Source organism: Trachemys scripta, chromosome 1, assembly GCF_013100865.1.
Source record: "Trachemys scripta elegans isolate TJP31775 chromosome 1, CAS_Tse_1.0, whole genome shotgun sequence".
NCBI lineage: Eukaryota > Metazoa > Chordata > Testudines > Emydidae > Trachemys > Trachemys scripta.
The window spans coordinates 131,970,403-131,981,900 of NC_048298.1; the positions used below are offsets into that span (position 1 = coordinate 131,970,403).

Consider the following 11,498-nt stretch of genomic DNA (forward strand, 5'->3'; position numbering starts at 1 on the left):
AGGATTTAGTGGAGTTTAGCTAGTGCACTGTAAAGTCACACTGTAGCTTGGTGCACACTAACTTCCCCTTGCGGACAAGGACTAAATGTGTCTGGGCTGCTGGAGGTGCCTGGAGTGTATTGAAGAATGACTATTAAACACCTGATGGTGGGACCTCAGAGGGTGCTGAACCAACAGTCTCCTCCTGCTGGCCATGAATCTCTATGTGGAGCCCCAAACTGGAATACAAGAGGGACCACAGGGCAGGACTGAGGGGCATTGGCAGAGCTGGGGTCCAGGCCATGGGAGGACAAGTGAGAGCCGTGCTGCCCAATACAAATGAGGGAGACTGGGTGAGATTTCATCCCAGCACATTGGGGAACTCGAACTTTGAAGAAGATCAAGCTTGGTGCCCAGGAATCAAGGTTCTGGGTCCTAAGATGTGACTTTATTAAGATACTGTAAATACATAAATAGATATAGCCGCAAAGTGTCCATACATGAAAGGTAACTTCACAGTATTAAGAGAAGGAGAGAACCATCTATACAGCATCATACATACATCCTCTAAATCCATGAACAGGATTGACACCTCTTCAAGTAAGTGGTGGAAACCTCATTGCTCAAGCCATTCAAAGTAGGGTGAGATAAGGAAGTGGAGAATGTGCTGCAGGGAATGACCCTGCCCTGGCTCCCAGACCAGAGTGAACTAGAAGATCTTTTCAATGCCTAGGAGGTACAATCTTCCCTCTTTCTGTGCCTCAGCACAGCAGGGTATTAGTGGCTCTAACACAATCTTTGGTTTGGTTTGTTCTAATAAGAATATATTTAAACTGTTGACAAGAATCAGTGACCATAATTCTTACAGTTTGGTGTTTTTAAAAGAGGTTTTCCAGCCCTTCTGCTCGCACAGCAATTATAAATATTTATCACAGACAATAATGAATAATAATAGCTATTCACTGTACTGCTTAGGCCTGGTCTACCCTGCAAGTACAGCCAGATTAGAGGGCCCAGATAGGGTGACCAGACAGCAAGTGTGAAAAGTGAGGACAGGGGGTGGGGAGGTAATAGACACCTATATAAGACAAAGTCCCAAATATCAGGACTGTCCCTATAAAATCAGGACATCTAGTCACCCTAGGCCTAGATAAAACAGGAATGTCTCCCAACAGAGTGTCAGCAGGGCTCAATCTTGTTGATTTCAATTGTGGGCTTGTTTCCATGAGAAACAGCACAATTTAATTAAATGAGTTTAGATGCTTGTAGGCATATATGCATGTATGGCCTCCCCTCAATGTCAATCTCCCAGGGAGGCCATGCCTCTTTGCTGTCACACACCTAGAACAGCAGTCTGTAGAAGGGGGAAGTTCGCTGTCTCTAGGGCTCAAATCCTTAGACAGGAGAGAGTAGTGAATAGTCTATAAGCCCAGACCCTGAGGCGGGGCAGGGAACCAAGCAGTTTGGAGGTTCAGACCTCAGGCCAGGTAGAGCAGTGAATAGTCTAGGAAGGACAGGGCACCAAACAGTCAAGGGGCTCAGGCCGGGTGGAGCACCAATAGTCTAGGGCCTCAGGAGGGTTTCTCTGACCCATGCAGTGGGCCAGAGCATCAGACAGTCTATTGCCTGACGTACTGGCTCAGGCACACAGCAGACAAACACAGGCCTCTTGGCCTTTGGTGGGGTGGCAGGGGGACCCAGGCCCACCCAATTCCACCAGGCCCCAACAGTGGCAGAGTTTCCACTACTGGGTCAACAGGGATCCAGCCACAGCACACTGAGCTTGGATCAGGCAGCAACATGCCAGACTGGAGTCAGCTTTTCCCAGGTTACTTCCTCCCCTCCAGGTGTTCCTTAGTCCCAGGGTCAATCTCCATCTCCCCAGGATACACTGCCAGTGGCAATCCCAGCAGCTCCTCAGGTTGGCTGCATCTGGCAGCTCAGAAGTCCTCAGGACAGCAGATATCTGCTCCTCACCCAACAGCAGAGTGGAAGCATCTGTCTCCCTCAGCAGCTCCAGCCCAACTGAGTGACAAGGCCTGCCTTTTATACTTCCTGTTCCTGTGTCACCCCTCTGCTTCTGGTGTGGTGGGCATGGCCTTGCTGGTTCCACCCACTAGGGGTGTTTGGCCGTCCCTTGCTGTCAATCTCCGAGGGAGGCTATGCCTCTTTGCTACAACGCTGACTGGGTTAAATTGGTGCAACCCCCTCCCTGCGAACACTCTTATTTCTGTATAAAGGAGCCCTACAGTAATTTAGGTTAGGTGATTTCTCACTGACTTGGTATAAAGCATCAGTCCTAAACCATGATAAAAGCCTCCACACAGGGGGGTTGCACCAATGGAACTAAACTGTTTGTAAACCTATGTAGTTCAGTCAGTCCAATTCCATGTGTAGACAAGCCCTTGTCCCTGAGTGACGTTAAAGCATTGGACCATTCAAGGGTTTTAGCATTGCACAGGGACACGGACAAAGCCCCATTTCTGTTAAAAGGGGGAGCTGAGTTGTAGCAGAGTCAAGGGGAAAGAAGATCAGACCTAGTTATTTTTGCAGCATGGATAGGACCTTATTCCTGGTAAGTTGCTACCTGGACCAGGACTGGCAGGGTTAATATGAACAGGAAACCCCCTTTCAACATGTCTCAGGGCAAACCCACTGGTCCTGCCTTTCCCAGCCTGCCTCCTCCACCAGTCTCCTGGGAGCTTCAATGACATCACAGGCAGAGCTCACTGCACTTTGGCTTGTTCCACATTAGATATTTTCAGCAGTTTTCAGATTTTTCCAAAATTGATCTAGTGAATGAGTTTGGGTCCCACATCATCCTCCACCACCTACGCCCAATGTCATGATAGCCCAGGGCTGATCCAAACCCTCCTGCCAGATCTCTCTGTGAGCTGACCCAAGCGAGAGATGTGCTGACTCTCCAGCTTCATATCCAGGATGGGGTTTCTTCAAAATATAAGTGCTGCAGTTTCACAAATTCGATTATATAGTTTGAAACATGCGATGTCATTCCAATTCCTGTTTCCATGTTTGGTTTGTTTTCCCTCCACATGCATGACAGCACAGTACTCACTGGGATCATTATTGGGTTCCCCAGGTCTCCAGAACCTGTAAAATAGAGAAGCTCACGTGCTAGAGATGCATCACTATAAATGTCGCAGGGGAAAGTGTTGTAGCTGATGATGATGAGGGAGAAGGAGAATTGCAACACTTGAATCAGGCACAAACACTGCTCTTCTTCCAGCACACTGTTCCCAAAAATTCATTCATAGCTTCTATCCCTTTGTAAATCATCTCTCTATTGCAACAGAAATAGTTAGTTCCAGTTGTGGGTAAGCCGCTCTCTCTCTTTCTCGCTCTCTCTCTCTCCCCCAACACAAACACACACCCACCCATTACATTGTGTATTAATCCTGGAACTAAGTGGAGGGTGGTAACTAGTCTCCATCCCAGGAAATACTCACGCTGCAGTATCGTTATATGGAGTCTCATCCACCCAGTGCCACTGTCCTTTCTTCTCCTTATCAGTCAGACCAATACAGTAATTCCTTCCTTCGCTGCCTGTAACTGTTCCATTTACCCGAGTGAAGATGAAATCCTGGATAAAAATAAAATCATATCTCCATCAGGTGCAGTCCCTGGGTAGACAGTAGGAGATCGGGGTCCCTGTGGGGGTGTGGGGGTGCTGGATGTGATGGATGAGGAAGCCCAGGATTGAATGAACAAAGAGCCCAAACATCCTCTCCAGGGCTGCACTCTGAGTGCCCAGAGGAGCCTGACTCCCAGCAAGTTACCTGCTCAGCTCCTGTGTTGATCACCACCAGGTGGGAGTCCATCCCTGTGCAGTTCCTCTCACTGTCATCCCAGGTCATGATGTCATTAGAGAAGTAGTAGCAGCTGGCCTGAAAGAGCTCCCAGCCCCTGGGGCAGCACGTCCAGACTTGCCCTGTGAGGGGAGAGAAGAATGAAACACAGAAAATAAAAATGGAAAGGACTTGTTAGGTGACACCCAGTTCAGTCCTCAGGTCCAGTACAGGGTAGTTCCATCCAGTCCATCTTCATTTCACACATATCTTGAGCAATGGGGACTAACAGAGGCCTTCATGGTGAGGAAATGATTCACAACCTGCAGACCAATTATTTTTTCTCCTACTTGGTCTTTTTTATACCTAATTCTTCCCCCTAAACCCCTCCTGGTCAGTTCTTTTCCTCATTGTTGCTTGCCCCCTGGAGGCACTTGTAGGCCATTAACACACACTAACTAGTTCAGTGCTGGACTGTTTCCCTTCCTCCTTCTGTGCTTGCTCTGGCAGCCTCTCCTTTAGTGTGTCCTCCTTCACCTTCTCCCCCTCTGTCCTTTTCCTTCAGTGTTCCTCACTCTTCTCCTCTTCTCACTCCATACCCCACCCCTAGATGACCTCATCCACTTCAATGGCTTCATGTCTTGTCTCTGCTATGACATTGTCTCTCACCCTTACCAGCCATTCATTCCCACCTCTCTCCATTCGACTTATGAGCTACTCCAGAGAAACCCTCTTCTGCTCCCTTCTATATCATAAATAATAATGTCAGTATCCCCCACTTAGACTTGTAATCTTTGTATTTATTTAACTCCTCTGTCTCTCCCTCCTTTATCCACAAATCCATCCTGCTGCTCAACACTGCCAGTCCTTTTCTCTTTCCATTGTTACTGCCAAATCCTCAGCTCATGCCTTGGCCATCTCTCTGTAATCTTGACTGCTGCACCTACCCCTCTCTGGCCTCCCTACTGTGTCCCTCATATATAATATTGCTGCCATTTCATCTCCCTATCCTTTCCCACTTGAGTCTCCTCACTGGCTTTGTTCTTCTTCTGGGTCAGATTCAAACCCCTCACCCTCATCTTCAGGGGCCTCCACAACTCTGCCCCTATCTCCATCTCATCTATAGTTACTTTCTACTCCTACATTCAGCCACTTCAGCTTATCTCATCATTCTCCTGGTCTTCTTCCACAAATAGCTCTGCACCTTTTCTCGCTGTGTCCTTGAAACCTGGAATATCCTCCTTGACCTCCACGTATTCCTGCCTCAAATCACTCCTCAAAACTCATTCCTTTCAGTCAGTGTTCTACCCTTGCCCTCTCTTCTGATTGCCTCTAATTTGTCATATTATGGTGGAGTGGTCACAAAGCCATAGTTAAGGATACATCAGAGATTTGTTTTAATGGAGAATAATGGGGCCCCTGCTGATTCTAATGTCAACACCGACTTCAGCATTACCAATTTGAAAGTGCCCAATTAATCAATGAGGCCATCCTATACTACATCTTTTATGTGTGATAGCACATTTGCCAAGGTGCAGTGGCTTCATTTAATTGAACTTGGCATTTCTCCATGTAAGAACATTCACTGCAGTCACTGTGTTCTTCACTACATTGGCATTGTTCTTTGCAAAGTTCTGCATTATTTGCTTTTTTATTTTTCATGTCCAGTTTAAACAGTTTCTTTTAAAACTAGGAAAATTCACACAGAAAAATCTTTCTTTAATGTTAATTATCCTTGCTCTGTTCTACTTCAAGAACATTCTCCTCAAAGACTGAAAATCTAGAATACAAACAGTTCAGGTCACAACCACACTTCTGTTTCTCTACTGACACCAAGAGAAAACTTTACAACTTTTACCTATTACTGTCCTCCTTCCACAACACATTGGTCACACCAACAGCTTCAAAAACTGTCATTTAAGCTTTAACTCCGACATACACACAAGAAAAACACATATGTTCCATAGATTCATAGAATTTAAGGCCATTAGATCATCTAGTCTGACCTCCTGCCTCCTGTATGTCACAGGCCCTAGAATTTCATCATTACCCCTCTATCGAGCCCGAGAAATTGTGTTTGACTTATTAAGAGATCAACTTTTAATTAATTGACAAGCAAAACTGTGAATGGACAATCAGTACCTCTACCTCCAATGAGGACATGATCCCTATTGCAACCTCTTGCCTTCTTCACAAGGTCTTATTCGGCCACTATTACTCACATTGAGTCGTCTAGTAGAAAGAACCCTGGACTGGAGTTCTAGGTTCTGTTCCCAGTTCTGCCACTGGCCTTCTGGGTGACCTTGGGTAAAACCCCTGCCTCAGTTTCCCCATTTGCAGTTTGAGGACAATGATACTGCCCACCTTCACAAAGAGCTTTGAAACCTACGGATAAAAAAGCACTATACAAGAGCTAAGCAGAAGTAGTAGTACCTAGCTTCATGTTGAGGCTGACTGAAGTGAATGGGACTATTTCTGAAGTAAGGTATAATGGGCTGCGAATAAAGGGGCAGATCTAGTCCACTGTCTGACAGTCAGCTGGACTGCTCTGTTGATAAATGAATGTATAAGGTCACTGTTAAAGTTTGCGTCTGACGAAGTGGGTATTCACCCACGAAAGCTTATGCTCCAATACATCTGTTACTCTATAAGGTGCCACAGGACTCTTTGTCTGTTTTTACAGATCCAGACTAACACGGCTACCCCTTTGATACTTGTTAAAGTTTAGTGACCCACTTTATCTCATAGTGTGGGCATTAGAGCACATCAGATTGCAGTCACAGACTTTATTAGAAAATAAAATATTTAAACACTTAGCGTGAAATCCTGGTTCCATTAAAGTCAGTGGCAAAATTCATATTGACTTCAATAGGGCCATGATTTCAACCTGTTTATTTTTATGGAGATATATGTTTAAAGTATAACTCCTTTTAAGATATGATTGTCTTTTGGGATTTCTTAGAGAAAAAAGAAAACATCTTTAACTTCTGTCTCCCTCTTGTATGTAGAGCTGGGTGAAAGTTTTTGAATACACCTTCCGTTCACCAAAAAATGCAGATTTAGGTCAAAGGAAACATTTTAAGAATTTGTGTCAAATTAAATTCTTGTTTTAAATTTTGCATGAGTTTTCTTTTAAGAAATCTTTAAAAAACTCAAAAAATGAAATGTTTCATTTCAGGTCAATCAAATAGTTTTTTTGACCCAATATGATTTTTTTTCAACTTTTTTGATGTGCCTAGTAAACCAAAAACTCAGTAATTCACACAGCTCTCCTTGTATTTAAGTTTGAGTTAAGGCTGTGTAAATTACAAAAAGGAGACATTTGTTAAAAGTTATTCTTTACAGTGGACCAAAAGAGAGAATTTCTGTCTCAAGGGAAAAACAATATTTTGACATTTGTATTCATCCTCAATCGGGATGAAAACTGAAATATTGAAACTTTAAGGAACAAAACGTTCTGAAAATTTTTGACTCCAAAATACCAAACATTTCATTTTAACATTTTCAATTGAAACTAAATATTTAGCCATTCCCAAATCAGAACCGTTAATTTTGATTTTCCCAGATGGAAAATTCTCCCCAAATAGACCTTCATTATCATCTCAGCAAAAACAGCACCCCCTACTGAGCCTCCAGCATCATTCCCTCCAGCTCTCGCTGTGCTACTGCCTATTTACCCATCCACGTAACTGAGGGCTCAACTGGCTGGTTTATAGATTCATAGATTCATAGATTCTAGGACTGGAAGGGACCTCGAGAGGTCATTGAGTCCAGTCCCCTGCCCGCATGGCAAGACCAAATACTGTCTAGACCATCCCTGATAGACATTTATCTAACCTACTCTTAAATATCTCCAGAGATGGAGTTTCCACAACCTCCCTAGGCAATTTATTCTAGTGTTTAACCACTCTGACAGTTAGGAACTTTTTCCTAATGTCCAACCTAGACCTCCCTTGCTGCAGTTTAAGCCCATTGCTTCTTGTTCTATCCTTAGAGGCTAAGGTGAACAAGTTTTCTCCCTCCTTCTTATGACACCCTTTTAGATACCTGAAAACTGCTATCATGTCCCCCCTCAGTCTTCTATTTCCAAACTAAACAAACCCAATTCTTTCAGCCTTCCTTCATAGGTCATGTTCTCAAGACCTTTAATCATTCTTGTTGCTCTTCTCTGGACCCTCTCCAATTTCTCCACATCTTTCTTCAAATGCGGTGCCCAGAACTGGACATAATACTTCAGCTGAGGCCTAACCAGAGCAGAGTAGAGCGGAAGAATGACTTCTCGTGTCTTGCTCACAACACACCTGTTAATACATCCCAGAATCATGTTTGCTTTTTTTGCAACAGCATCACACTGTTGACTCATATTTAGCCTGTGGTCCACTATAACCCCTAGATCCCTTTCTGCCGTACTCCTTCCTAGATAGTCTCTTCCCATTCTGTATGTGTGAAACTGATTTTTTCTTCCTAAGTGGAGCACTTTGCATTTGTCTTTGGCCTGGTCGACACTAACCCCCCATTTTGAACTCAGGTACGCAAATTCAGCTACGTTAATAACGTAGCTGAATTCGAAGTATCTTAGTTCGAACTTACCGCGGGTCCAGACGCGGCAGGCAGGCTCCCCCGTCGATGCTGCATACGCCTCTCGCCGAGCTGGAGTACCGGCGTTGACGGCGAGCACTTCCAGGATCTATCTGGGATCAATTTATCGCGTCTAGACAAGACGCGATAAATCGATCCCAGAAGATTGATTGCTTACCGCCGGACCCGGAGGTAAGTGTAGACCTACCCCAAGTTAAACTTCATCCTGTTTAACTCAGACCATTTCTCCAATTTGTCCAGATCATTTTGAATTATGACCCTGTCCTCCAAAGCAGTTGTAATCCCTCCCAGTTTGGTATCATCCTCAAACTTAATAAGCGTACTTTCTATGCCAATAGCTAAGTCGTTAATGAAGATATTGAACAGAGCCGGTCCCAAAACAGACCCCTGCAGAACCCCATTTGTTATGCCTTTCCAGCAGGATTGGGAACCATTAACAACAACTCTCTGAGTACGGTTACCCAGCCAGTTATGGACCCACCTTAGAGTAGCCCCATCTAAATTGTATTTGCCTAGTTTATCGATAAGAATATCATGGGAGACCGTATCAAACGCGTTACTAAAGTCTAGGTATACCACATCCACAGCTTCTCCCTTATCCACAAGATAAGTTTGTGTGATCTCACTTGGTTACCAGCTCCACCCAAGGTGAGGATCTCTTCAGGCTACACAGGAGTTTGAATCGGATTCCAGGTCCCAGAAAAAAAGGGAATTGCATGTGGTGGGGAGTCATTTCTGCTGACTTTCGTTCATACTGACCTTTCCCTGCCTCTGAAACACAAGTTTTTTCCTTCGGATACCTGCGCAGCCAAGACAGTTTATCTTGCTCTTCATGCCGTGTCCTAGTGTCCCAACGCCAGGTAACTACAGACACAGAGAGGGTGAAAACCAGAATTACAGCACTAGCCAGTGGGAGAGGGGGACCGGATCTGCAGGGTGAGAACAGACTCTTGGTCTGTCTGTTGCCAAGTGCCTCACAGGAAGGCTCATCCTCACATCTTGTGTCTCATTGTGCAGTATGATCCCAGACTGGAGGAAAGGAGGATTCTACCTGACCTCTGCAGTGACTAGATCATGCCCTGAAACAGGACGGCTAGTACCTCTATCCATGCTAGCAGCAGCACCAATGTAACTGCTCCTCATAAATGTATCCAGCCCCTCTTTAAACCCAGTTATTGTATCTGACTCAATGACCCCTGCAGCAGTGAGTTCCACCAGTCGTCAATATGCCGTGTGAATGTGCATTTCCCTTTACTGGTTCTGAATGTACCAGCCACTCATTTCACTGGGAACCTCTTTATTTTTGTAAGTTAGGGCTTAGGGAAAAAGCAGAACAGATCCTTTCATAATACTCCCCACAGGGGCAACCAATCCCCCACAGAGCCATACAATCCCTGCTTATTGCATCTTATCTGGTGTTCTTTCCAATCCAGCTGAATAAGCAGCAGCCAGAACCCACCGAGGATGCTGGAGATGAAACAGGTGCTGAGGACCAGGATGGAGATCACAGCAACGACCCAGGGGCTCAGACAGGGGCAGCCTCCCCTCTTCTCTGCAGGGGCTGAAATACACCAGGCAGCCATCACACAGACCAGACCCAAAGGAGCAGGAGGGCCCAGGAGGCCCAGCAGGTCTGTTTCTAGCACAGTGCCTGGAGGCACTGCATAGGTTTTTCTCTCTTCTGTGTGCTCACAGGAACCATCTCTTCTCCCCATTTACTCTTTTGTCTTTCCTTTTCTTCTACCTCTCCCTCCTCCCTCCTCAACTCTCTCCTCACTCTCTGTTCCTTCACTGCTTCTCTCTTCCATTTCTTCCTTTCCCCAAATTTCATTCTTGTTCCCTTTCTTTGCTTGGCTTTTCTCTCCTCTCTCCCCTGCCAATTTCCTTCCCAGCTCACCCCTAGTTCTTGTCTCTCTCCTTCCTTTCCCTCTCTGCCCCTCTATCTCATCCTCTCTCTCCTGGGATCACCCATTTCTGTAAGGCCCTTCTATTGATCTGACTTATCCATCAGTCCTTGGCCATTCGTTTTTCCAGCCGTCATTACCACCATCCATTCCCCCAGCAGAGCAGAGATAAATTCCCCCTTGTCACCTGCAGTTCCAGGGCTGATTTCCCCTGCTGGGCTCATGGTCGCTCCTAGACCTCGCTCTCCCTGTCAGTGACTTCGGGTTTCACATGTAGTCACGAGCACGGAGACGCTGAGCTGAGGAATTAGGTGTATTTGGAGGTGGCCAGACACAAACAAGAAGCATATAAATTCTCTGCTGGCACTGGCAAGCAGCACCGGAGTTTGAGGAACCCACTGAGTGGGCACAGAGGAAGCTGAGGGTTTGCTGCCTTCTTATCGCATGGGAAAAATATTGAGAGAGGAACATGAAGTGAAACTAAAATGAGCCAAGCATGAGCCTCACAAAGATATATAGAGAAGGAACCTCGCTCCTCTGAACGCCACAGAACTCCATGGTCCCCCCGTCCCAAAGTCAGTGGAACTCTCCTTGCGCGGATCTCCTCAGTGGCTGGAGCAAGCCGTCTCTGTCTCACTTTTCCCCTAGACCCCACCAATAACTCTCTAGTCCAGGATTGACTTGTGAGACGTGGAGAGCGACACACATCCTCTCCTATGGGCCCTTTGTGTGGTATCCAATGCAAACTTTGTCATGTGTTGCACAATCATTTTACAAGTATGAACATGGGGATGCTTGGTGTTCCCCCAGATACAGAGCATCATACCCCACAAATAGCTCACTAGTCCAGGATTGGCTTTTGAGACATGGATAGTGACACACATTCTCTCCTATGGGCCCTTTATGGTTTCCCTAGGGTAGATAATGCTGCCCTGGGCTCTATTACTCACCCTACCCCTTATACTCTGAGATGAGAATCCTTCTTGATGGGTGTCCCCTGAGCAGGCACTGGCTGTGAAAGCACTGGCAGCTTGACTCCAATGGCACTGCCGTACTGGGTTGGATGGCAGTTGGAGGAGAGGAGGGTGAGATGCAGGATCCTCAGGACCTTAGGAAGACACAGGGCCTCCAACAGGGTGGCCTAGACATCCATCCAATCCCATGTGGGGCTCCTGAGAGCTGGATTTCAGCCCCACAATCTCTTCTGAGG

The 11,498-nt window shown here is 45.9% G+C and overlaps 1 protein-coding gene across 1 annotated transcript; it reads right to left on the minus strand.

Moving 5' to 3' along the window:
- Positions 1-531: 531 nt before the first annotated feature.
- LOC117872702 (C-type lectin domain family 6 member A-like) lies at positions 532-10,099 on the minus strand. The gene is made up of 5 exons (XM_034761468.1): positions 9,844-10,099; positions 9,144-9,248; positions 3,777-3,928; positions 3,447-3,580; positions 532-3,090 (listed from the first exon to the last, which is right to left on the minus strand). The coding sequence occupies exons 1-5, from the start codon at positions 10,097-10,099 to the stop codon at positions 2,931-2,933; spliced, it is 807 nt and encodes a 268-aa protein (XP_034617359.1). The 3' UTR covers positions 532-2,930.
- Positions 10,100-11,498: the final 1,399 nt, after the last annotated feature.